The sequence below is a fragment of the Caenorhabditis remanei genome, chromosome I, assembly GCF_010183535.1.
Source record: "Caenorhabditis remanei strain PX506 chromosome I, whole genome shotgun sequence".
Lineage (NCBI taxonomy): Eukaryota > Metazoa > Nematoda > Chromadorea > Rhabditida > Rhabditidae > Caenorhabditis > Caenorhabditis remanei.
In genome coordinates, this window is record NC_071328.1 from 8,482,494 (window position 1) to 8,509,077 (window position 26,584).

The following is a 26,584-nucleotide window of genomic DNA, read 5'->3' on the forward strand; positions in this document are numbered from 1 at the left end:
GGGTCGTAGGTACATAAGGGGTTATATAGAAAAAAGAGAAAGCAATATAAAAACTCACAAAATATTCAAGTAATATATGAAGGTTTTCCCTACGACACCATGTAGACAAGATGAGTCAAAAATTGTGAAGAGAAAAGAAAGAGACATGGAATATTCTTGGTTATTGAGTGTCAGTGAATAGTAGGGATTTTGGAAAACCGGGAATATATGAAAGTTTGTACATTTTCAAACTCCCTCCTATTTCTAACAAACTCAACTCTCCAACAGGATACGACAAAAAAGTGACATAATTTTGAAAAAAGGGAATTCAAATCGGAATAAAAAATTATTGAGAAAACACCACTGGGATTATTGAAGCTGTGAATGGTATCAATTATCTATTGGTAGGTGGATAACAAAGGGTAAGGCACATTAAATCAGTTAAATGAAAATGTGGAATCGGGTGAGAAACTCGGGAAGGAAATACCGACGAAAGATGAAATAACTCTAATTAATGAAATTATTCGAACTTTCTGTTGAAGTAAGATTATTTGATGACAATGGAGAAACTGGAAGGAAAGGAACACTGCACATGATATCCTAAAAACTACCCGGATACTCGAAATTTCGACGAGAAGCATAAGAGAAAGAAGTTGAGAGAAACAAAGTGATAGGGATTGAAGAATGAATTGGTACAGAAGAAATGGAAGTGAGGAGAAGGGGTAAATAGGAAATAAGTGGTTACTGCATGACTGCTTGGTCGTCCATCATGAACTGTCCATCCATAACGACTCCTTCCATCACTTCATCGTCTGCAAACTTCGAAAATATTATGATAACAAGTCTTAAGAATGACTGTTGTTAAGGAGAAGAAGAATTGGCCACGTATTTCAACAAATACATTTTCAACTTGATCCTTCGGAAGATAATTTCCTCAAGGAATAATCAAGGAATTATGTAGCGCAAAAGCAAGCTATTTTACAGATTCAAATTTATTACCTTCAGCTTCCCCTTCTTCTTCCAGCATATCTAAATCCACAGCTTGTGCGTCAACTGGAGCGAAATTCGGTTGGGCTTCGGGATCTAAATCTTTCAAATTGATTAGCAAACGTGTAACAGAAAACATATTCTTACCTGCGACTAAATCTCTCAATGCCTCGTTTCTCTGATGCTCGGCATCGTCCATTTCTTCGCGATCCTGGAAAAGAAAAATAAGATTTGAACTTTTGCATTAAGAAAAGTACCGTTGAGTCATTGGATTCATCTCCGTTTCTTTGCACCTGTGGTTCATTGACAGCATCTCCAAACATCGGAACTGGCTCCGGCGCGGCTGCTTGTACTTGTGGAATTTGACCGGCATCGGCACGATTTATTGGATCTGTAATCAAGAATACGTTCATAATAAGTAAATTTTCAGGTCATTTCATGCTTAGTTACATGATAGACACCTCAAAGTTTGACAAGACACTTACAAGCATCCCACACTTGCTGTGGCACAAATCGTTGTGGTCGAGGAGCTTGTGGTGCCACCATCAACTGAGCCGGCTGTTGATCGTATTGAGCTTGTTGCTGTTGTTGCTGTTGAGCATTTCCGAGCTGGCCCATATGAATCGCACGATCTCCTCTGATTGGTGCAACAAAATGATGTTGAATGGGATCTCCGGGTCGCGGTGCTCCAACAGCTTCTTGGTGGGTAATTTGTCGAAAGACGTAGTTATCGTTATTGTTAATATTGATTGCGGCTCCTGGAACGCCGCCACGACTAGGGAGGACAATTACACGAACGTCATTCGCCGAATTATCATTGAGCACATTGATAAGATGATTGACCTGAATAATTCATAATTGGCGATGAAAAATTTGTTTGAAACTTACGTTATGATAACGGGGAGTTGCATCTCCATTTGGCGCATCGATGGCACGGAACTCATATACATGTGCTCCGACTACAACTCTCCCATTGCTGTTACCAGCTGGTTGCCCAAGAATTCGAATTTGGGGCTCGACAACTCGGGGAGCTGGAGCTATTCCAGCTGGAGGAACATCTGCGTTTCGCTCGACTGGAACTGCCAGTCGCGGAGGGATCATCTGTGGATTCTGTTGCATCTGACGGACTTGTTCAGGATTAGGAGGTATTGGTCGACGAATTCCGTGAGGAGCAGCGCCGTGCACACGAGCACCATGTGGTGCAATTACTGCCGGAACATTCTCTTCTAGTGCACCGACTTGTACAATGGCAGCTGGTTGTGCTGCTCCCGGAGCAATAATAGCTTCCGCACCATCACCTGGTGGCGCCACGACTTCTTGTCCGTTTCTGCTTGCCCTTCGCGTCCTGTGTCCACTGGCCCGTCTGCCAATTCTGTGTTTCAGTCTATCATCGCCATATTCACATACAACTGCCTGCTTTTTTCGATTAAGAGCTGACAGAAATTTAACAGCCTCATCTCCTCGTTGAACACCCGGATATGTACAATTACGGAGAAGAACCAATTCCACGCCAAGTTTCTCGATGGCGCGCTCCAAATTGTCAACGTCACGCATATAAAACGCTACGTTTACGAACTCAATCGACTTTATACGCCATTCGCGGACGTGTACTGAAAAAAGGATAATTATTCTTTACTTGTTCAAGCCAGTTTTACTATGATTTTCTTTGCTGTATCCATACTTTTTTCAAAACTAAACATAGAAAGGGTCATACAATCATTTTACACAATTCATTCCACGACTCACCAATGCCTCTCAAAACTCTCCCGAAATTCGGATAATTGGCCGCGAATGGTCTTATATCGCATTTTGAGTGAAACTGGAGAACATATTTGTGTGATGAGGTCATCATAACCGATAGACGATCAGGCGCCAAACCTGCTGCGTACATGAACTCAATTCCACGCAAAAATGTAGGACCGCTGGTTTTGAGAAGCATTCGCTCGGTAGCTAACGCCACCAACGTCTTCACCATCGTCATTGGCGTCACTGATGATTGATCGTGTGCGTATAACCGACGAGGAGGTTGTTGCGGCAACGGTTGTGGTGGATTAATTATGTTAGGAATGATGAAGTCGGTTGGGAGGACGCGCGCCCGGGCCCTGAATATTATGAAAATTTGAAAAGTATTCTGAGACAAAAAGAAACAAGAATAACCAGAAAGTTGAAAACAATCTAAAAGCAAAAAATTTCACTCTCCTACAACTGCTTAGCTAAATTATACCACAGTACCTGCAATAGTTGGTCAGTAGAAAGTTTTAAAACTCAGAAAAAAGTGAATGATAATTTCTATTGAGAAGCTGAAATCGTGCTGTATTTATTTAGATACAGATAATTTTTTAACTACAGCAACCGTTCGTTATTGGACCTACCCACGAAGAAAACTTGCCTATTCACGAACGCAAAATAATTCATTTTTATGGCACAAAAATGCATTAAATTGCATTCGTGAATAGAATTAAATTGCATTAAATGGTACAAGTTTTCTTCGTGGGTAGGTCCATATGCGAAATTGTCGATTTACGGCAGTAGTCACTAAACTAAGACCACCTCTGCAAATGGCGGAGTATCGTTCTTCGCTACAGAAATTTTTCGGGCCGCGGCATACCACGAGATCGTAAGGCGATTCGAAACCAAATGAAAAGAATACAAAAAGAAAAAGAACAGGGTCGCGAAAAATGTGATAGGAGACAGTGGTAAGACTGATGATAAGATGTCAAGATTAATTGATAAGGATGTTTAAGAATACGGGTAAAAAGAAAAGAACAAAAAGTGCAAACGGGACAAGAAGATAGAAAAGTCGATAAAAACGACCAAAAAAACGAGAAAGTAGAGAACGAGCGCTTCTGAAGCGTTCGAAAAATAGCAACGTTTCATTAAAAACATTTTGGTCATAACTTTCGTCGATGATCGAAATAAAAACAAGTAAGAAAAAACAAGAAAATAAGCTCGAAGCGATATGATGGCGCGAGTGAATCCCGACGATGACAAGACAATGAGGGGAAACAGAGTAGATCAAACACAGAAAATTATAGACAAAATTTTAGGCCTAAAATTACTAGGAAAAAATACTGGATGTACAGATGACGAGGAAGAGAAGAGGCATGACGGTAGAGTTGGAAGAAGAAACAAGACACAGAGATGGAGACACAGACTGGGAGAAGTGGAAGGGGCAAAACTCGTAGCAGAATTATTGAACACAGAAAAAAAGTTGGATGGGAGAAGAGAGGCAGCGGTGATAACCCAAATACTAGAAAAAGAATAAGTAATGAAAATAGTGTTCTAAAAATAAAAATAGGAGCAATCGAAAAGCGTAGAAAATCGGAAGTAACCTGGGATGCAATTTGTAAAATATGTCAAATCTACTAATAATTATTTTTAGCACCTAAATAATATCGCTCTATACAAAAATACTCTGAATTGATTACGGCTACATAGAAAAAGTAATCGACGAGGAAGACGAAGACGTTGATGACATTGGAGACGTTGGAACAGAAGGGTCAGGTGATCGGGATCTTCTTGCCTCGCGAGCAAGTCGATGTTCCAATTGTTCTTCGATGAAAATTCGTAAGTTTCGACATTGAGAATCGTCGAAATTGTACTCTCGGGAGAGAGATTTTGCAAGGCGAGCTGCTTTGGTGTTCTGAAAATTTTATAATTTAATATCAACTACAGAATTCGGAAAATCTCTAAAGAGTTCGTTTGGTCGTTTTACTTTTTATGTCGTCTTCAATAAACATTCTAATACATGTTACACGGTAATTGCCATCCTTCTCGGAAGACAACACATTTTTTCATCTATTTTCGTACTTTTTTCAATAGAATAATTGAATTGGCAAGTAAATGCATTAGCTTTCCAGGTGCCTGTTTAACCCGGAAAGTCATTGTTCAAGAATAGATTCGTAACAACTGTCAAATAAAAAATGAACAAAATTGCATCTGTTTGTATTTCTAAATCTGAGATTCAAAAACTAACGCAAACTAAAAACAATTTAGGTGAAACGTTATTGAGAAATAGTCTTGCTTATTTGTCTTATTCCACCTAGAATTACACGTGGCGCTGCTTAAAATTCCAATGACAATGAGTTTCCCGACAGCGCTGCTAAAGAGCACGTAAACTTTCAGAACTTCTATTACATATATCAAAAAATGCTATTCCAGATTTAAATTTAAAAAATTTTTCGTTACCCGAGGCACCCCAATCGTCTTCTTATCTCCATTTTTCAGTGTCAACTCCAACGTGAATAGATCCTCCTCTCCATCTCTAATAGAATATCTCTCCGATGTCTCCTGCAGACTGTAGTTAGCCAATGTGCAACATATATCATCAACGGTTGGATAAGTTCGTTCAATTCTACGACGAACTTGCTTTCGTACATGGTCGTCTGCTTCTCTTTGTTTTTTCAGAATAGGACAAATTTCTTTTTCGTCGTCTTGCGAGTCGGAATCCGATCGGCATATGGAGCGGGGAGCTGCAAATGCATATGGTCTGAATTAACGTAAAAAATGGTTAGAGAAATTTCAAGATTGAAATAAGTATACGTGTATGTCCTATTTCTCACATATTTCACATATTCTCCCTTCCCTCGGAGTTCTATCACAAACCTTTCTCAGAAGCTTCAACCCTCTTCTCCTCTATTTCTTTCAATTGACGCCGTAGATGTGGTGGGATATAGACATTTGGTTTCTTTACTGGTTCAATGGATCTCTGCGATTCACCGATTCGTTCTCGAATCTCTGACTTTCGTTGCTCGTGCACCCGGTCGTATTCGTCGCGATCCAGTTGATTCCTTCGAATGAATCGCATGTATCCATGATTCAAATCTATTCGTGGCTGCTGCGGTCGTGTCATTTCTATAAACTTTTTTTTAAAATTTCTCGGCAATATAAAAAAGAACTTAACGTGTAATGAACGTTGAAAAAACCTGAGAGAATAAATAACAAAAACTTGATATTTGAGGCTTGGAATGGTAATTTTTTAAAACACTTTCTACGTCTAATTAGCCTTTTATAAAAGTCAATTTTGAAGAGCGTAATCAAAACAGGAATAGACGAATCCCCACTCGGGCAATTAAAATGTAATATCATAGCACAATTCCTAAATATAGGCATTTCTCTTTCAATTGTTTTATTCTGTACTTTGGTTTCCAAAAGTTGTAAATATAGGATTGACTTCAATCGATAGTCTCAATAACTTAAACGTAAGCTAAACTGTACTGATTATTTAGGAAGAACTCAGATATTCTACACAGCCAAAACACAAATTCAAGCATTGTTCGTAAGTGGTGAATTTTCAAAATCGATGAAACCGTCGTGGGAAAACCCGAAACTTTGTGAAAATCGGCGAAAATTGGCACGACCAGAGGGGTCAGTATGTGCGCTCCGAGTTCAGGAGACACGCGACGCGACCGCCCCGCGCCACCGTCTGGCACGAAATAACACGGCGGACTTTGTAGTTTTTTGAACATTTCCCAGTCGCCGGTGCCCGGATTTTTGCGGGTTTTTCTTTATTTTGTTGGATTCTCCGCATTTTTCTTCACATAACCTCAAAAAATCATCAATTTCCATCCATGAATTGTGAAAAAATTGGCATGTTCCAATGATTTTCGGCCGATTGTCTCAAAAAATACAATTTATCACGTTATCGATTTTACACTGCCTGATCAGTTTCTCACGACGTTTAGGGAATTTTCTATCAAAAATGATCGGTTTAATGAGGGCTCTTGTGGAGAAATTAGCTTAAAAAGTGAGATATCATTGACTTTGTTCCAAAAGCGATAAAGAAACAAAAAACTACGTGTCACTGCAGTTCCTTAGTGTAATTACTCTCAATTCCACAAGTTTGATTTCCAGCTATCAGATTATATTTTCCATCCATCTTGCATGATGTTATGTTCCAAAACATGTTTCTCTGACTACGCCGGCTCTCACTTGTTTCCAAAGTTACCGTCTCTAATTATTGGAATGGAATTGGAATTGGAAACAAGCTCGTTTGTCTAGTCTATAAACGCTTTCGACTTAACTTTAGCTGAAACTTTCTCTCTTTCGTCCTGATATTCAAACGTCAACTCTCCATATTGACAAGGCGGTCAATCGCAACAGTCCTAAGTGTGCCTATATGCCTTGCATTATGTGTGCACTTGGGTCAAGATGTCATCTGCAAACAAATTCGTAAAGAACAGTAGAATATTTTACTGTATTCTGATGTTCCCGGTCGCTCCTTTATATTAAGGTTTTTCAGATTCTTTAGGTGTCATCAAGCGGTTTCCGTAATTCATCACTTTTTATCGTGGCAGTTTTCAAGTTGAAAAAAAAATACTTTTCAACCACCGTTGAAGCTTCAGTAACCTGCTCACTGAAATCCGAATAGGACTTTTTTTCACTCTCTTTTCCTAATCGACTATCCGCATAAATAAACGAGTATTGCAAAAGGCAGCTGTCCATTCGTCATGAACTGCTCTCCTATTCATTGGGCGCCCCGCGCCAAGTGTAGTGAGACGCAGAGAAGGGTCTTGACACCGCCCGAGTCCTAGCAGACGGAAAAGGACATTTCGGGTGCAGTAGATTGGACGCCCTTTTCCTCGTCCTTTAATCGTCACTTCACATTGGACCTTGAGATCAAGTGAAAGGAAATATAGAAGAGAAGAAAGGGGAGAAATAGATAAATTCTGAAATTTCAAAGGTGGAGTATCTCTCTCTCTCAAACGAAGTTGTCATAAATTTTGTAACATTAAAAAAATATCAATAATTACGAATCCTTCTTTACATAGTTCTATGTAATTGTAATAATCGCTTTTCCTCAACAATCATTTCTTTATTGGTCGTTTCTATTTTTTGTAGGATTTTACATCTTTTCCCATCATCTTTCGAATACTGCCCCACCTATTTCTTCTCGATCTTTACGACATCATCAAGAATAACTAGTTCTATTCAGTTCAGTTTAATGTTTTGTGAGTATTATTTCTCTTTTCCATAACCTTTCCCCTTGGCGGGTCCTACCACGAACAACTTCTCAAAGTCATTCTCGGACTTTGAGGATATTCGTGGTGGGACTCGCCGCGGCGTGCGTAAGGTGAACTACGGTGTAATACGTTCAGTGATTCTGTAATTATTATTTTAATTCAAAGGTTCCGGTTGAGATAGATATTATCTTTGAATACGTTTTCAAAAATCACGTTGTCAAATTCCCTTTATATTTCAGTGATACACTCTTCCTTCGATTCACGCCTCCTGACACAAATATCATTCGGATCCAGAGATTTTCCAAATGAGTCCTGTTTCAAGTCACAATCATCATCACTCAAATGGCAATGGTACAACAACGTACGATTCGAATGGTAATGATGAAATCAAACAGGAGGTAAAAGAAGAACCGATGTTGTCTGATGACAATGCCACTTTCGCCGAAATTATGAAAAGCAGTAAGAAGAAGAATAAAAACAAAAGGAAAGCTGCTGAAAGTGGGTCGGATAGTGAAGGAGAGTATAAACCTGAAAAAAGGAAATCGGCGTCTTCTTCTAAGAAGAACGGAAAGAAAGAAGAAAGTGATGGTGATGAATCGGATGATTATAAACCAGAAAAAAAGAAACAAAAAAAGAGTAATAAAAAGAAGAATCGCGGTAGTAGTGATGAGGAATCAGATGCTGATTATAGCGAGGAAGATGTAAAACCTCCGGTAAGTTATATTTTATTCTGCGGTTTGAGAATAATTCAGTTCCCCTATTTTTTCACTTGTAATGTTGGCTTGCTTAACCTTACACATTTGACAAATCGAAGACGTCATCGCCCGAGAAAAGAGATTGCATGAAGGTTTTGTGAACATGTATGACGTTAACTTGATTTTAACAAAAACAAACCCAAATAACGATCCCGTTTTTGTTATTTCCTCACATATTACAATACTTCCTGGGGTATAGAAAAATGAATATGCTCTGCATGCCACCCCTCACGATTTACCCCAACGCTTTCAGGTGAAACAAGAAGACGGAACGTCGTCAGCTACTTCTGAAGACGGCTCTGATTCCGAAGAGACAGAAGAAGAACGAAAACAAAGAGAGAAAGAAGAACACAGACGGCGGAAACAGGAAAAGAAGGAAAAGAAACGACGAGAGAAAGAACGGAAAAAAAAGGTTAAGAAGGAAGAAGATGAATCAGAAGACAGTGACGACGAGGAAGACCAGAAAACGAAGGTGTTGTGTTGTTGTTTTGCTTGGATGTGTTGTTCGAATAAGGGAATTTGTTTTATATGTGTTGCTTTACTCACATCAATTTCAGTGGCCTTGCTCTAACCGTATTCTTTTCAGAAAAAGAAGTCAAAAACCGCGGAGAAGAGCAAGCCAAGCACATCGTCAGCTAAGAAAGATGTGAAGAAGGAGCCATCAAAGAAGAAAGTGAAAGAGGAAGCGGAAGATGTATGGGAATGGTGGAAGGAGGATAAGAAACCTGACGGTGTTAAATGGAATTCTCTACAACACTGCGGGCCACTCTTCGCTCCGCCATACGTTCCTCTGCCAGGTAATTCATACGAGACACACAGGATTATTATGAATTCAATTTTTCTGTGCAAGAACCCGGCCCCTTCTCGGCAGTCACGTCCACTCCCATTTCAACACTGCGTTCAATTTTTGAAAACTGCCGCAAGAAATGGGCGTGGTCTCCTCAAGTGAGCTTAGCGAGCGTTCCTTGCACAAAAATTGAATTCATAACTTTTCAGTAGAAATCGCATAATTCTACAGTAACACGTTATGTTTTTTTTAGATCATGTCCACTTCAAGTACAACGGAGAACGAATGAAGTTGAGCCTGGAAGCAGAGGAATGTGCCACTTTTTATGCTGGTGTTCTTGATCACGAGTATTCTACGATGGATGCATTCAATAAAAACTTTATGAAGGACTGGAGAAAAGTGATGACTACTGGAGAGCGGGAAAGAATAGTCGATTTGAAGAAGTGTGACTTCCGAGCTATCGATGTTTACCAGAAAGAGCAGCGAGAGATTCGAAAGGCGATGACCAAAGAAGAGAAGTTAAAGATAAAAGAGGAAAAAGAAGGAGAAGTAAAAATCTATGGAATAGCTGTAATCGACGGACATCGGCAAAAAATCGCAAATTTCCGGATCGAACCACCTGGGGTTTTTCGCGGAAGAGGTGGACATCCAAAAATGGGAATGCTCAAAAGGCGTATTCGCCCGGAAGATGTTATCATAAATTGCGGCAAAGACACGGAAATTCCGAAACCACCACCAGGTCACAAATGGAAGGAAGTTCGACATGATAACACGGTCACATGGCTTTGTTCTTGGACGGAAAGTGTTTTAGGGCAGAACAAATACATCATGCTCAATCCATCTTCAAAAATCAAAGGAGAGAAAGATTATGAAAAGTACGAGACTGCTCGGAGACTCAAAAAGAAGATTGGTGGAATTCGTGAAAGATATACAGAAGACTTCAAATCAAAAGAGATGAGAATACGTCAACGCGCTACTGCTCTCTATTTCATTGATAAATTGGCTCTTCGTGCTGGTAACGAAAAAGATGTTGATGAGTCAGCGGATACTGTTGGTTGTTGTTCACTTCGTTATGAACATATCAAGCTATTTGATTCTGCGAAACTCAATGAGACCGACAAGAAAGAAAAGGAGTTTGTCGTTGAATTTGATTTCCTCGGAAAAGATTCTATCCGTTATTATAATCGAGTAGCTGTTGAGAAGCGTGTTTTCAAGAACTTGAAGTTATTTATGGAGAACAAAAAAGCCGGAGATGATCTTTTCGACAGATTGGATACTGCTACCCTCAATGAGCATTTAAGAAGTTTGATGGATGGATTGACTGTAAAAGTGTTTCGTACCTACAATGCTTCGATTACATTGCAAGATCAGCTTTTGAAATTGACAAATCCCAAGGACAATGTGGCTGCTAAAATTCTTTCTTACAATCGTGCTAATCGTCAGGTTGCTATTCTATGTAACCATCAACGGGCTGTCTCAAAAACCTTTGATCAGTCTATGGAGAAACTGGAGCAGAAGGTAACTTAAAAGTGAAACCAGAAATTGGTCAATTCTTTCATTCCAGATAAAAGACAAAAAGAAAGAAGTCAAGGAAGCTGAAGAAGCCTTGAAACATGCTCGTGGTGCTGAAAAGGAAAAAGCTCAAAAGAAATACGATCGATTGAAAGAACAGCTGAAGAAATTGAAAATTTCACGAACGGACAAAGATGAGAACAAGCAAATCGCCTTGGGTACCTCTAAACTCAACTACATTGATCCACGTATTACCGTTGCCTGGTGCAAGAAGTACGAAGTGCCATTAGAGAAGGTTTGTTCATGACTGAAAAATCGTTTTTTTAAAAAAATTCAATCATTCGTTTCCCTATTTGAAATCGATTTATTTTTCTAGGTATTCACCAAAACTCATCGCGAGAAATTCCGTTGGGCCATCGACATGACAATGACTTCTGATGAGGAGTTCGTCTTCTAACTTTTGTATTTATCCTTTTTTAAATTAGTTTTTATTTCTCTATCCCACGTCTTTAAAAAAATTTTCTGTGATTGTTACTACTTTAATCATTTCTTTTTTTTTTCCTAAATATCTCTTTTTTATTTTTTATTTGCTTTTTTGCAAAATTTATTGAATAATTTATTTTCTTAGTCTGTTCTTGGTCCATCTCGTCCCTACTTTCCAATCAAAATCTCCTCTTCATGCCTAACTTTTTCATTCGTTTTTCTATAACCTATCTTTTTTCTGACGCCTAAGACTTTTATTTCTTTTTCTCTATTTTCCTCCTCGAAATTACCGTGTTCCTTGTGTTGAATGTAGCCTTTTACTTTTTTCTTTGTCCGGACATTATTATTTCGTGTAATTTCCTTTTTGTGTCTCTTTCTTCTTTCAACGTTATACTATTTTCTGACTGTCGTCACTCGTTTCCACATTATCTCCTTATTCTCTCAATCCATACGACTCGTCTCGCTTTTTGTTCCATTTTTTGTTTTGGAATTACATCGATATAATGTTTGAATTGAATTGATGATAATAAACCATGCATTTCAAAATGACTTCTTAGTTTCTGGATCTTTTCGTATTTAACTATTTAGTATAGTCGCTCCTTGTATTCTGGAATTGGTGATTATAACTTACAAGGCGGTTCATCAATCTAATGTGCCGCGGCACTAATCTTATCATGTCACGATTCAAGCGAATAAGGCGGACGCCGTGTCTACTTAGATTAATCTTAAATTGCCTGAGTAGTGTCTCGAAAAATAGCGACCCCAGTGTACCTGCGACAACCAGGCTTGTTTGTAGCAAGATAAATTGTTTCTCTTCAGAGCAGAAGCTTCTGAACGACTATAGTTCGTAATACGTTTGAATGCTCTTTCACTGTTAAAAACGACAAAAATGCTATTGAGGGAAATTCATTATTTTTATTGGGTCTTGAAATGATTTAATTTTTGTGAAAACTTGAGAGAAAACTTTTTATGTCACTTCTAAATTTCCGATTCTTCAGAACAATCACTCCCGTTTGACACATCTGAAATATAAAAATGAATAGCTGGTTTCAAATTAAAAACACTTTTTACCCAAAAGATTTGTCCAGTGTCAAGAATAAGCTATACAGTAATCCACATCCACATACATCTGCTGCTGATGTGAGCAGAGGAATTGCATGATTGTCCGGGTCGAGTTGGAATTTCCAGAGTGTGAAAACAAGAAGTTGAGCTAGATAAAGAATTGTTGATTGCTGAAAAAAAGAATATTGAAGCCGAAAGTGATGTTGGGGATAAGCGGACCTGAATCAAAACAACAATAGCATAAGCAATGAAAAATCGATAATCCTGTTCAACAGGATCATACATTCCATATGACATAACCGTTGAAATTCCAACAAAAAACATTTGAAATGGAAGTGCTGTGAATAACAGGAGACGAGCGGTTCGAGATTCTGAACAATTCGATCGGTAATACGTAATTGGCCATAGTCTTTGATCCCATCCCAATTCAGAATTCTTGTGAACTTCCAGATGAGATGATATTCTGGAAGCAAGAACTGCTCCGCGGTTTCCAGCTAAACCAGATATCAATGTTTGATATGCAGGATAATTTGGATATGTCATTGCCCCTTCACTTTGTAAAAATCCAGCGCCACAACTGACAATTGCTGCAAAGACGAGAGTAAGGCACTGTTCTTTTGCTGTTCTTACTGCCATATCATCTTTCCCTAAAAATTGGATTTTGAATGGTAATAATGAATAAAATAGAAATGACTCACATCCTAACCACATCCAAACTGGAACACTGCATATTGCACAGATAATGATTACAATTGGGACGGCACTCGAGAATCCAGCATACGGTCGAAGGAGATAACAGAAGAATAGCATTGAGCCAATTGTCAACATATCACTGATACTGGCACCTAATGGAGCAACAATATTATCCGGATTGTAGTCTTTTTTCCATGCAAAAAACACAATTGTGAATAGAACTGAAATATACGAATTTCTGAAAGTCTGGATGTCCGCAACTCACAAGAAGTGCACACGAAACAGTTGACAGCAACTGATAAGATAGAAGATCCAGTGAGAAAGAGAGAACTTTCGATGTTATTCAGGTCATGAGACGAGTCATTTGAAAATGCTGATGTGTCAGTGGAGTTAGTTGAAGAATCACCTAATGAAGGTGTCACAAAGACAATAAAATACGAAATCAAGTTGGCGGTTAGACATACCAATATTGAAAGGGCCTGGAAGTATGATATTTATCTGCTTCTTTATTCAATTGACTGTAAAAACAAACCTGTGAAACAGCTGCATTTCTCCTGACTTTACTCAGAATTCCTTTCTCGGCGAACGCTCCTTTATGTGCTAAAGTGGACATTCTTGATGAGAATGTCATGTCCAGATTGCCACGTAATCCTTGTAACGGTGGCATCAGGACTAGAAATTCAGGAATCTCTTCGATTAATTTCAATTGTTTATTAGCAAATGTTAGTAAAAGACCAGCCGAAATAGATCCACATCCACCAAGAAAAAACGGAATAAGACTCTGAAAACCAATCAAATTTTCAGAATTCGGGAAGCATTCAAGTCAGAATAACCTGGCTGAATATCTGACACATCGTCTCTGGTACATTCTCCGCTTCCTCATCTGCCACCGTCTCCATTGATGTCAATATTTTCGGAGCATAAGTCTCTAAAATACTTCTCGGCTCCATGTCATCACTTCGATTTGATCGTACATCGGAAGACGTCGTCGGAGAATAAGTATATGTTTGGGTGGGTTGTTCTTCCAACTCCTCCATAAGAATTTTTCGTGTTCTGGGGTGCCGGTGTCGGAGAGAGCCTATTATTTTACGAACTCAGACTAAACCGTTGGACCGGGAAAACCATCCAACTTAAATACATAAAGATAACGATCCAATCGGGTTTCTGGAACGCCCGATTAGCACGTTATAAAAATACACGTAATAATAATTAATTATGAAACAGAAATGATATTCACACGGAAGTTTCATAGGGGAAGTGTTGTATACGCCAAAAAGGTTCATATTAGAATGCTTACGTGTAAAGTTGAATCAGTTTAGACGATCTTATGGTAGTTTTACCGTAAGAAATCTTCACGTGGTGACAATCAATCTCCGACCTCTGACCGCCTCATTTTCCTTTTTATCAAAAAATCAAACTGATTAAGTCTTCAAGAAGTCTCGTATTTCATTCTGAAAAAGCAGAAAAAACAGACAAAACTTCTTCAAACAAACGGACGAAGTGAAGAATGAGACCGTTCACTCTCATTTTCTGTTTGATTTCAACGACATTGGCTCAGTTGCAAACCGACGACAGCCTCAACAAAACATGTGCTAAGATGAATGGAATATGGAGACAGAGAAGTGATCCACAGGTACTTTCAGGAAGACTGAAAACACAAAGAATTCCAACTTTTTCTTCCAGTCCATCACCGGTGACACCTGTAGAATGAATTTCAAAGTTTCCACTCGAGACAAGGCCGACGCTACAGAGTTCTGTGAACTGTTCGCTCCATGGAGACTCCTGGACGCTGAAATTGTAAAGGAGAGTGATGGACGACAGACGACCCAATGTTTTGTTGGTTAGAACATGTCTAATTCAGATGACTTCAAACCCGAAATGTGAATTCAGAGGCTACTTTGGCATGCAAGAGAGGATGGGTTCAAATGTTCGGGCATTGTTTCATGAGACCTAATTCTGAAATAGTGGCGACGTACGATGAGGCGAAGGAAATGTGTGACAAAAATGGAGGATACATTGCATTCATGCATCATCGATATATTCCAGGAGTTTGGAAAAGTGAGTTTATCGTAAATAGTGTATTACTTGTTTGATATAATACAAGATCCTATCATAAAATATTTTAAAATGTCTTCATTGAAAATTCGAGCAAGAACTTATGCAGGATACTTCCGTGGAGTAGGTCAAATCTGGGTGAATGCCACGGAGACATGGGATCAATACATCCAATCGACAGGGACAGTTGATGGAAGTGCTCTTGCTCTTGCTTTCACTGGAAAACATTTTGATTTCTCAGTTCCACCGAATTCTCTGATTAGAATCAATCCGAAGATCAAGTTAGAAGTTCTTTGTGAATATAAACCACCAGTAACAGCAGCAGAAATCAATTATCTCGGAAGAAGATATTCTGAAATTTATTATCCAAGCGTTTCAGTGAATAATGGAATACTTGTTCGTTCTGCTTCTTCTTACACTAGAAGTTCAACTAATTTAGATGTTTGTAAGGTTTGTTACGAATTTAGAAGTTAAAATATTGTTCCTTCTTTTCAGAAAGTCTTGAAACCATTCTTGTTTGATGCCAATAGCCCATTTGTTCCAGACCAAGGAAATATTGATAAATTATCAGAAGTAAAGATGCAAAATGTAAGAAACTGATTCGTTATTTTTCCTGCTTTCCATACGGCCATTCTGATAGAATTTCTCAGTGAGCCCCATGGTTGACTAATGTGATTATTTCAGAAGTTCCTACTTACTCGCTCCGGTGCTGAAATGAAACGGCCATCGACAGGAGGAAACCAATGTACATCTATCATACCTGAATTCAAAGTTCGAGTAGACAACTCGAAAGTTGCTGATTTCCCAGTAAAAACGATTGAAGATGACGACAAACCGACATGCGATAACATGCTCAGTTCTGCAATTGTTCAGTTTCCAGGCCAAAAAACAAAAGTGAAAGTTATGTCTGATAGTAGATCACTTCCTATTTGGTGTAAACTTGGAAAATCGGTCAAATTTACATATGATCCACCTGAAGGTTATAATGTATTTGTACGATCAAACGGGGAAGTTGTTGCCCATAAACTTTACCTAGAAGAGGTGACTTACGAGATAGCAAAGAAGAAATGTGCGGAAGATAAGGCTGTTCTGACTGGAATGGATTCAAGCAAAGAGGCAGAGGATTTAGCAAGTATAGTTTTTCAATTTTATCTCTATTGTTTGATTGCACTACTAAAGAGGAATAAAATGTGTAGAAGCATTATCAGAAAGTCAGAAAACTTCAAAATAGATGTAGCTATCTATAGTCATTAAAAAACAGAAAATATCATTTGTTTCATTTGTTTGTTTTAGAAATTGTTCTTTTTTTCCTTATTTTAACTTCTCAATTCGGTTAGGCTCTATTCCGTTGCTCAATTCAGGAAACTTACAGTTAGGACATCCTACATATTGTTTTTATTTTTATCTGTACGTAATATCAGAAAACAAAACAATTATTTTCAGACCTGGCGGCTGAAAAAAATCTGTTGAATGTTCAATTGTGGCTCGGTGGCAGACGTAGTTCAAAATGTCTAAAAATTAATAAATACTCCGAAGACAGAAACGACGAATGCGCTCGCCGAAGAGTCATTCAATGGGAAGACGGAATCGCTCACAGTCAAGAATTTGAGGATAGTTGGTGGAAAAACGGGAAGACTATCAACAATCCAGATTATGCGAATAGAAATCAAGAATGCCTGACGTTTGTATACGGCACTCCAGGTTGGGCGGATCCAGACAGTCCTGGATTTTTGGATGATATCGGATGCGATGGAGAACTTGGATTCTTTTGTTCGAAGATGGTTGAAGTGAAGATTGTAGAAGAATAAGGAAAGATGATTCTACTTATTCTGAAATTAAAATTTGTGGTGTGTAATAAATCGTTTGTCTTCTTTTTCCTTGATGTAAGAGTCATAGTTACATGTTCTTTGTTTTGAAATTTTTCATCTTACCACTCTTTGATGATTCACCGTCTGCCTGAATCATCGTCTTTCTTCTAACTTACTATTTGTAATATTAGAAGTTCCGCCTCCATTCTTGGTATAAAAGCCCAGAGGAGAGCATTTATTAGATCTTCCAATAAATGTCATCGTAGCCTACAGCCGCACTACAGAAGCTATATAGTATGACGTACTATCAATATTAGAGTGTTGTGGGAATGAGATAGTAGTTTACAACGAGATCTCATCACAAGGTGACCTAGATCTGACTTAAAGTCTGAAATATCCGATTTAAAGCCGAATCGACCTCAACTTCCGACCTAAGTTGCAGCACGACTGCCGAGGATAGCCTCTCAACCATACTCAATATTTCTGTTTCAGTTTGAAAACCTTCAAACCAACAGAAGAAAGGGAACGAATTGTTTCATATTCACAAACATAACACTTTATTCATCTTATTCACTATGAAACAGTTTTCTCTCAAGTATTAATCAAAACGAAAATCAGAAGTTCTCTTCGGAGCTAAGTATCCTGCACGTCTTGGTCTATTTGTGATATCATCTTCTTTATTCTCCTCTAATTCTGACACTTCAACTGGGGCAAATTGTGCTTCTTTTGATGGTTGTTTCACACTTTCAACTTCAGATTTTGACTGATTCTGGGCAGTTGAATCAGTGTAAATGGCTGGTTTGATCTAGAAATTTCAGTCATGAGAAATGAGTTCTAGTATTATATAATTTACTCACATTGTTCCACTCTGCGTCGTCTTCGTCACTTTCTGTAGAAATGGATGGCTTGGGTGTAACCGGTTCGGGCGGTCCCTTCTCCAAAAGTGGTAACAATAGTTGACTTTGCTCCTCGGCATGATCAATCAGCTTATTTTTTCTTTTTTTCGCACAGTAGAACATCCAAACAAGACAGAGAAAAATGCAGAAAAGCCAGATGAGTAATAGAAGGAGCAAGACGTAAATGAGAAGATTGGCGTCAATGGATTCTGGAATTGAGATTTTAGAGGTATAGAGGAGAACAAACCGACTCACTATGTCTATGCTCTAATTCAGAAGGATTGTAATATTCAATCACTGTTTTGGTATTATTTTCTCCATTCTTTAAACCAGAAGCCATTTCTAAGTCTTCTCCGGCCTCGGCGCCATCATAATCTTCATCTGAAGACTCTTCATTTTCATTTTTTTCGTAAAGGGCTGAATATGATATTGCTGTTGTGGCGTTTTGACCGACTGTAGTGTTACTAAACTCCGAATCAACATTTCCTTCTAAAAAGACAAGTCCTTCATTGCGATCGACAACCAATGGAGGCGATGTCGTCGTTGTATTCAGAATCGTTGACTCAGACGACGTTGGTGTCGTGTTCTCGGTTGTAGTTGATTCAGATGACGTTGTCGTTGAATTCAGAATAGTTTCCGTGGATGATTCGGAAGTCGATGTTGAATTACCCGTAGTCGAAACTAGGGAAGACGTCGAAGTGTTTGGAGGCTGAGAAGTAAAAGACGTTGAACTTGTCAATATTTCTTCCCAATCACGTTTGACACGATTAGATACAATCTGTTCAACCCTGGAATTTCGGAACGATGAAATCGGATGTCAGGTGAGAAGAAGTATTTACATATCAGTGAGGTTATCAATTAACTCATCAGATTCAGTCATCACTATTTTTTTTTCCTCCGACGTAACTCCCCGGAAACTGTCAATTTTCGTTCCTGAAAATGAGATTGTAAATTCATTTAAAAATCGGAAAAGATAGATAATAACCCAGAAAATTCCAGCTTACTTACTGCTAGTATTGACGGCAGTGGTCAAATCTGGAACGACGACTCGCACTGCTTGATGGAACGCCGTGTCGGAACCCGAGTTGATCAAAATTCCGTTGAAATAAAAGTTTCTTTTTCGTAAATCATCTTTGAATTCCGCTTGAAAAGCTTTCAGAAAGCAAGTCGGATCGTTTTTATCCTCAAGCATTGGAACTATGAAATGAACATTTTCACGATCCAAAAATGGAGCTGGAGCCCGTCCGAGAGCTCGACTGAAACGTTCACATGGTGTGGATGTGGAAGCGCTTTTATCTGTTATTTCCCGGTAGAGATCTAGCAAAACGTCAGAACTTTTGACGTCTTTTCCCGGAACTTGCTGAAAAGAAGCAGATGACAAGGAGTCTGATGATAGTACCCACTTGCTCACTGGAATACGACATCACCAAGTTCATGATTTTATCAACTGATGGAGTTCTACAGGAGATTACTTTGAAAATATGTTTCAAACGAAGCAGCTGCAATGGTTTTAGTTGATAGATGGTTCATAATCAGAGTGTGATTTCAAACGTGGATGGGTTGAGTCGTCACCAGTACTCTCCCAGTAGGCTAGACACTTACCGTATCCGGATCTAGAAACTTATCCACCAAGTACATGATGTTTATTTTCTTCTGACCATCGGCCGCCATTTCAGGCGGTTCACACTGAAGACCATCTGGATTTTCAACGGCCGAAGTAGCGGCAATATGAAGGATGAAAACGAGAAGACATGTGATAAATGCGTGTTTGAAATGCATCTTCTGTTCTCTTCTTCTACTTCTTTTTTCAAATATCGAACCCGTTTGGTAATCCGAGAGAATTGATTTGGAGAGGGAAGAATAATAAGGGGCGAGGAAATAAATAGATTGAAAAATAATTGCTTTTCGGGGGTAAGAAGGGTTGACAATGGGTAACACGTGGAAACGTTTTACAGTTTGTGGAAAAGAACACGCTGATAATCGGAACAAGAAGAGTCAGATCATCAAAATTCACTAGTGATTTTGGTAGTTTCTCTACTAGAAAAAACTGATGTTCGATGAGAAACATTTATTTACGGCTTAACACTGTAAAGCAGGTCAACAATTCGTCTTTCCAAAAAACAGAAACGAAAATTGGGTTCTATTCTTCCTGGAAGATATTCTGCAAATTTTCAGTTCTTCTTTGACAGTCTTCCATCACTTCTTGCAAAAAAAACTCCCAAGTTTTTTACGTCATAAGATTTTTGATTCTGGAGAAGAACCTTGTTTTTACTACCTCCTTAATATTGACTTCTTCGTGGCTTGTTTCTAGACGCTCCTTGCTTTTGAAGATCTCGCAATCCGGAAATTGAGAATCGGTTAATTGTGAATCACCTGACGTCTTCAAGTACTTGAAGTCAATCTCTGACTTCTGAAGATTTTTGCGCACCGACGCCATTCGACCCATCGAACCATTCCTACCGCGAAGAATGAGACTGCGGCGCCAACTGTAGTTTGTTTTTTTAATCAAACGATGGAGCAAAAAAGTGAATAGATTTGATTCGTGACCCAGCCCGTGGTCTCATAACCCCGTGAACTATTTAAAACATCTTTATAATGAAGTCAAATCCAGATAAAATCAATCAAAAAGTCGTCGTAATTTGATTGTCGTTGAGTAATATGAAACCTCATCGTACTCTCGCTCTGCTTCTCCTTCTCGGAGCCATCGCCATCCTGGATGCCGGAAAAATTGAGAATGTTCTCAAGAAAGTCGGAAGACGGTACAATCAGCAGGACCGTCGAATTTTCTTCCCGATTGTCTCGGATGATTATGACTATGCTCGTGGTCAAACTGTCAATTTGGTGGGTAACCTTCTTCACGGACAATCCTCGAAAGACAATGAAAAGTCTGAATGGAGTGCAACAGTATTGTCTGAACTGATAAGAGCTGATGGTTTCATAGGATCTATTTGTGGAGAAAAGGATTTGAATTACGGTAAATTCATTAAGAAACCTGATGAAAATACAACTGATTACAGTTCAATTCATTGATCACTTGAAGAGAGCAAGAAAGAATTTTCTGAAGAATGACGGAGAGGTGATGAGTAGATGTTTTTAGTATTTCTCTCATTCTCTTTATTTCAGAAGATATCACGTAAACTAGTTGTGGATACAAATCAGGGAAATGATTACTTGACTTTTTCGATTTCATTCGAAAATCATCATGCCACCTTGGGATACAATGTCACGGACACCTATGTGATACACATGGAAGTGGTTGTCACTTTGCAAACATTTGGTGAATGGGGCCAGTATTGGATAACTAAAATCTTACAAATAGGTGCATGTACTGAACACGGAGGAATTATTCCAAGTATAAAAGAGCAATTGAGCGATTTGATCCCTTCGCAGTTTATGAGTATCTTCAAGCAGCATCGAAACGGAGAGTTTTCAAGTGATTGGCTCGAATTACTCTCTAAAGAAAACGACTTCTCTGGAAGTGTTTGTATCGAAGGGGAACCAGTTACTCTCACAAGAAACGATATGATCAATTGGTGGAAGAAATTCTCAGTGATGTATCATCCGCCTGATGAAAACTACACGTCCCTCACTATGATTGCAGCTGAAGGCAGGAAATATACTTTCCGCATCACTGTGAAAGTCCAGATTGGATACAAAGAGGATGAACCCGTTGAGACTTTTGATTTCAAACTAGTATTGAATCAAAACGAGGGTACATTCGGGAAGATTGACCACTTCGAAGTTATGTGTAATCTCGTTCCTCGGGTTGAAAAAGAAGTGATGGCAAAACATAGTAGAGTTTACAAAGATCTAATTGTAAGGAGGTACGTACATGCAGTATTCTGTTCTTCATATTACATGAGTTTTCGAATAAAATTCTAAAAAATCAATTTTATTTCTAGACTCGATAAACTTATGGCGACGACCCCAGAATTGTGGTATAAGTTTCCCGATGCTCTAACAGACCTATTCGGACCGAAAGGGTTCTCAATCGACTCTTGTGAATTGGGTACTACATGGAATGAAACAGTTGGTATGTTTCCTTACGGCGACGAATTCAAATTTTTATTTTTTTTAAAGAAATAGCTGAACGCGAATTCTGGGCAAAAAATAAGATGTCGAATGGCAAAATAGAGGGATATGGCTTGAATGTTCATGAGTCTGTATCTTCAGTCGCAGTAAAAATGAGTATTATTATTCATATCAAGTGGACACCATTGGAACCACTCATACGTCATGATTCAATGTGGAAATTTTATTTGGAATGGGATAAGAATCTTCAATTCTTCCACACAACAAAAATTTTCCTAGGATGTCGATCTGAAGAAGGAAAAACGGCCTACTTCAGATTTAGAACCGAATTTTGTAGATATAAACATTGTGGTGCAAAAGTTAAGGTTGTACCCGATTTAAAAGATTGAATGTCTGCTTGAATAAACGGCCGTATTGATTCGAATGCTTCCTAACTACGGGATAATATGTATACAACATGGAATTATTTTAATAGTTTTTTCACCCACAGCAGAGTAAATACAGGCCATCGGCTCACTGGCCAGTCAAGTAGTCCAAACTCGAGTAGTCTAAGTGGAAATATTTTGGCAAAATTCTCTGAATCCACATTCTCAATGACTACATTATTCTTCCAAGCAGATCTAGAAAAAGAAGCGGACCAGCCAAGTTAGAAACCAGTTTGCATTTACAAAGATGATCCTTGAAATTATTAAATGTAGTAGTCAGATCATCAAAACTTACTGGTGATTTTGATAGTTTCTCGAATTGAAAAAAACTGAAGTTCGATGAGAAACATTTATTTCAACACTGTAAAATAGGTCAACAATTCATATTTTTTTAAAGCAAAATCGAAAATCGGAATTTATTATTCCTGGAAGATATTCTGCAACTCTTCAGTTCTTCTTTGACTCTCTTCCATCACTTCTTGCAAGAAAACTCTCAAGTTTTTTACGTCATCAGATTTCTGATTCTGGAGAATAACCACGTCATTTACTATCTTCTTAATATTGACTTCGTCGTGTCTCGCTTCTTGACGTTCCATGCTTTTGAAGATCTCACAATCCAGAAACTGAGCATTGGCTAATTGTGACTCACCTGACTTCTTCAAGTATTTGAAGTCAACCTCTCTGACTTCTGAAGATTTTTGCGCATTGACGCCATACAACCGATTCTTGGAAACATCGTAGCTCGAATAACCAGAAGATCTTGCTTTTCTATATCTTCCTGAATCAAAATTATCTTCAGTGAATGAGTTGTAATCATCGCCTGATTCCGCGTATCTGTTGATTGATCTCAAACTCTCCTTATCAGAATCCTCAATCTCAGATTCCACATCGACGTCATCATAGCATTTTTCGAATGTATAGTTTACGACTACTTCCTTTTCTTCTTCTTTCTCACTATTCTCTTCGATTTCGTCGTCTGTCTGAGTAAACCAGTTGCCTCGATTTTCACATTTATTTTTCTTTTCCTCCAAATATTCATCTGATTCAACGTCACCAGAATTCACGACGTTTTCATCCTCGCAGCCTTCTGATTCCTCCTTCGAAACAACGTTATTTCTTGAAACCACAGTGTCAATCTCTCCATTAAATTCTGAGTCCATAGTAGAAACGTCGCGTTTTTCACATCTCGAATCTGTTGCAGACCTGTGCAGAGCGGCATTTCGACCGTTTTCATAGTCAGCTGATTCCCCATTATCTTGTTGAGAGAGACGTTTTTCCTCGACAATGACTTCATCATGCTTGGCTTCGAGCTGAAAGGAAAACTATTTCACTGTATTCAGAAATCAGGAACAAGGAACTGAATAGTCGCCAGGTCGAAAACTCACCTCATTCATTTTTTGTCCTTTGTGGAACAATAAATCAAAATTACATTCAACACAATCTGAATGCCCGATGAAAAAGACATCTCCATCTTTTTCGATAAATTCAAAAACTCGAAGATTTTCTTTTGAGTCCAATGTTACCACCACCGTGTTTCCCGAATTGAAACATTCTCGAGTGAAGAATTGTGGACGTTTTGGAATTGTCGGAGTACTGGAAAGATTTATTTTGTTGAAAAAAGAACAAAGTCTCAATCAGAAGGTTCACATTGACCTTTGATTCCACTGAACAATCGGACTTTTTGAAGCGAGATTTACTTTCATAAAGTAACGTACCTTTCATCTATTTGAATAAAACTCAGTATTTTAGAAAAAATCCCAGCCATTTTGACTCCGAATCGATAAATGCTAGCCGTAGTAGAGGACGGATGCAGCAGGTAGAGTGACAGTGTTCTATTTATATTCCCAACGTTCAAAACATCTGCTCCATCTAGTTGGTCTCACCCCTAAATGTCTCAGTCTCTCAAAATTGAGCACTATATCGTTATGGTCCTTGTAGGCATTCCATGATGACGTGGAAACCAATTAGAGGAGATCGTATCTAAAAATGATCTTAAGAAGAAGGGATTTCTGCCAAATAACATCTGCAATCAGATCCGGCTGTGATTGTAATTATCTAGTTGAAAGTTCTGTTTCATGATAAACATGGAAGAAAAAAAGCATGCACGCCGTATGAATTTACATATTTTTATTTTATGGGGACAAAGTCACAACTCAGTAGGGCTATTGAGAACAGGTTTTGACAAAAAAAGATATGTGGCAAAATGAATCAAAGTGTAATAGGTGAATGAGAGCATTACTTCCACAATTTTTTGACAGACATATTCTTATCCGAATCCTTTTGCATCACTTTTCCGACAGCCATCTCGAAATCTTCTTGTGTAACATGAATACGTCTCTCACGAAGTGCAAACATTCCAGCTTCTGTACAAACAGCTTTTACTTCTGCTCCAGATGCTCCAGGAATTTTCTCCGCAATTTTATCCATTCGAATTCCACGCATCAAATTCATTTTTCTTGAATGAATTTTCAGAATTTGAGCACGGGCTTTCTCATCCGGAGCCGGGAATTCGATCTTTCTATCGATACGTCCAGGGCGAAGAAGAGCGGAATCCAGAATATCGATACGATTCGTGGCCATGATTACCTGAAAAACAATATATGAAAGAATTGAAAATGGAGCATGTGCTGACCGAGCATAAACCAAAAGTAATAGAATCTTCAGCCATCGTCATTTTCTGTTACACTCACCTTAATATTTTTTGTAGCCTCAAAACCGTCCAACTGATTGAGTAACTCAAGCATTGTTCTCTGTACTTCTGAATCTCCACCGCGTGATCCCTCGAGACGGCTAGATCCAATTGAATCGATTTCATCCATGAAAATGATTGATGGAGAATGTTCACGAGCCATTACAAACAGTTCACGAACCTGGAATAATTTAGATTTCTAGACTGCCAAGAACAAAAGGCTAATTCAAAATAAGGTAAATTTGATATCTTCGGGAAACGATTTTTCAAGACGCAATACTGAAAATCTGATTGGAACTTACCATTCTGGCGCCTTCTCCAATGAATTTCTGAACAAGTTCCGAACCAGAAACACGAATGAAAGTACATTCAGTATGATGAGCAACAGCACGAGCCAAAAGTGTTTTACCAGTACCAGGTGGTCCATAAAGAAGAACTCCTTTCGGTTGTTCGATTCCAAGTGCATCAAATAATTCCGGATGTTTGACAGGGAGCTCGATAACTTCTTTGATTTCTTTAATCTGTTTATCGAGTCCTCCAACCATTTCATATGTAGAATCTGGTACTTTTTCAACCATCATGAGTGAAACCAATGGATCGACCTTATTCGGAAGAATTTTGTGAATCATGTAACTTTCTGCTTTCATAGCAACACGTGTTCCAGCTACTAATTGATTGATATCGATGTCTTTATCAACATCAACAATATATTTTCCATCTGGATTATTCTTCACAAGTACTTTCTTCTTATCCATAGCTTTGCATACTTCCCCAACATGACTAGCTTGTTCGTGTAGTCTTTGAATTTCATCTTTCAATAATGCTACTTTCCCGTTTAATTCATTTTTCTGTGCTTGAAGACGTCGAACGTTCTGCTCTTTCTTCGTTACTGCTTGCTGGAAATTGTATAAATTATTGAAAAGTTGTTCGATTTTTAGCCCAGCTACGACATAAAATTATTTCTGACCTCAGCTTCATCAACTTTTGTCGCCCAGTAGAGGCGGAGAGTCTGTTCATCCGATTTCTCACGAAGAATGTCCTTCATACGGGGATGTACAGAAGCTTGACGCATTTTTCCGGCTGAAAACTTGTCTGAAATAAAAAAAAGAATCTTTCGAATCAGTTTGTTTTCAGTACGCGTTTATTGGCAAAAGCAGACGAAATACTACGAGAAAAACTGTTGGAAAACGGGGCAGAGCTGACAAAAAAAAGCTGAGAAACCCTACTCGAAAATCTCAAAATGGCGCGTCCGCATTTTTTCGTCAGTGTGTGCAGTCTACAGTACTCAGAAGCAGAAAAAAAGCAAGTCTGAAAATTTTATCATTTCTCAAAAACAGACAGGATGCTCCGGATACTTTCGCAAGTGTTCCGAGGAAAAACGAACAGAACGGTGGAGTTACAGATATTTCATAAGAAACTTATTTTTCTGAATTGTTTCGAAGCCACAACCAGTTACAAA

General features: G+C 38.6%; 7 protein-coding genes across 7 annotated transcripts; 3 read left to right on the forward strand and 4 right to left on the reverse strand.

Moving 5' to 3' along the window:
* Positions 1-720: 720 nt before the first annotated feature.
* GCK72_001725 (uncharacterized protein) lies at positions 721-5,818 on the reverse strand (the record flags this gene model as incomplete). Its single annotated transcript, XM_053723094.1, has 10 exons — positions 721-791; positions 979-1,062; positions 1,114-1,177; positions 1,224-1,357; positions 1,452-1,809; positions 1,855-2,576; positions 2,713-3,068; positions 4,401-4,609; positions 5,155-5,438; positions 5,572-5,818. The coding sequence occupies 10 exons, from the start codon at positions 5,816-5,818 to the stop codon at positions 721-723; spliced, it is 2,529 nt and encodes an 842-aa protein (XP_053591739.1).
* A 2,415-nt stretch (positions 5,819-8,233) lies between these two features.
* GCK72_001726 (uncharacterized protein) lies at positions 8,234-11,439 on the forward strand (the record flags this gene model as incomplete). The annotated part of the gene is made up of 6 exons (XM_053723095.1): positions 8,234-8,641; positions 8,937-9,155; positions 9,270-9,480; positions 9,724-10,988; positions 11,035-11,277; positions 11,359-11,439. The coding sequence occupies 6 exons, from the start codon at positions 8,234-8,236 to the stop codon at positions 11,437-11,439; spliced, it is 2,427 nt and encodes an 808-aa protein (XP_053591740.1).
* Positions 11,440-12,532: 1,093 nt separating this feature from the next.
* Positions 12,533-14,257, reverse strand: GCK72_001727 (uncharacterized protein; the record flags this gene model as incomplete). Its single annotated transcript, XM_053723096.1, has 6 exons — positions 12,533-12,697; positions 12,747-13,174; positions 13,226-13,441; positions 13,486-13,699; positions 13,753-14,001; positions 14,054-14,257. The coding sequence occupies 6 exons, from the start codon at positions 14,255-14,257 to the stop codon at positions 12,533-12,535; spliced, it is 1,476 nt and encodes a 491-aa protein (XP_053591741.1).
* A 470-nt stretch (positions 14,258-14,727) lies between these two features.
* On the forward strand, positions 14,728-17,083 carry GCK72_001728 (uncharacterized protein; the record flags this gene model as incomplete). Its single annotated transcript, XM_053723097.1, has 7 exons — positions 14,728-14,853; positions 14,904-15,060; positions 15,111-15,278; positions 15,385-15,725; positions 15,771-15,863; positions 15,960-16,407; positions 16,719-17,083. The coding sequence occupies 7 exons, from the start codon at positions 14,728-14,730 to the stop codon at positions 17,081-17,083; spliced, it is 1,698 nt and encodes a 565-aa protein (XP_053591742.1).
* A 598-nt stretch (positions 17,084-17,681) lies between these two features.
* GCK72_001729 (uncharacterized protein) lies at positions 17,682-19,758 on the reverse strand (the record flags this gene model as incomplete). The annotated part of the gene is made up of 7 exons (XM_053723098.1): positions 17,682-17,888; positions 17,941-18,188; positions 18,235-18,767; positions 18,819-18,912; positions 18,988-19,339; positions 19,383-19,478; positions 19,582-19,758. 7 exons carry the CDS (start codon positions 19,756-19,758, stop codon positions 17,682-17,684), a joined length of 1,707 nt encoding a protein of 568 aa, XP_053591743.1.
* An 879-nt stretch (positions 19,759-20,637) lies between these two features.
* On the forward strand, positions 20,638-22,400 carry GCK72_001730 (uncharacterized protein; the record flags this gene model as incomplete). The annotated part of the gene is made up of 5 exons (XM_003114666.2): positions 20,638-20,953; positions 20,997-21,055; positions 21,103-21,803; positions 21,882-22,012; positions 22,060-22,400. 5 exons carry the CDS (start codon positions 20,638-20,640, stop codon positions 22,398-22,400), a joined length of 1,548 nt encoding a protein of 515 aa, XP_003114714.2.
* A 455-nt stretch (positions 22,401-22,855) lies between these two features.
* GCK72_001731 (uncharacterized protein) lies at positions 22,856-26,197 on the reverse strand (the record flags this gene model as incomplete). The annotated part of the gene is made up of 6 exons (XM_003114867.2): positions 22,856-23,746; positions 23,822-24,029; positions 24,676-25,022; positions 25,127-25,306; positions 25,428-26,021; positions 26,093-26,197. The coding sequence occupies 6 exons, from the start codon at positions 26,195-26,197 to the stop codon at positions 22,856-22,858; spliced, it is 2,325 nt and encodes a 774-aa protein (XP_003114915.2).
* Positions 26,198-26,584: the final 387 nt, after the last annotated feature.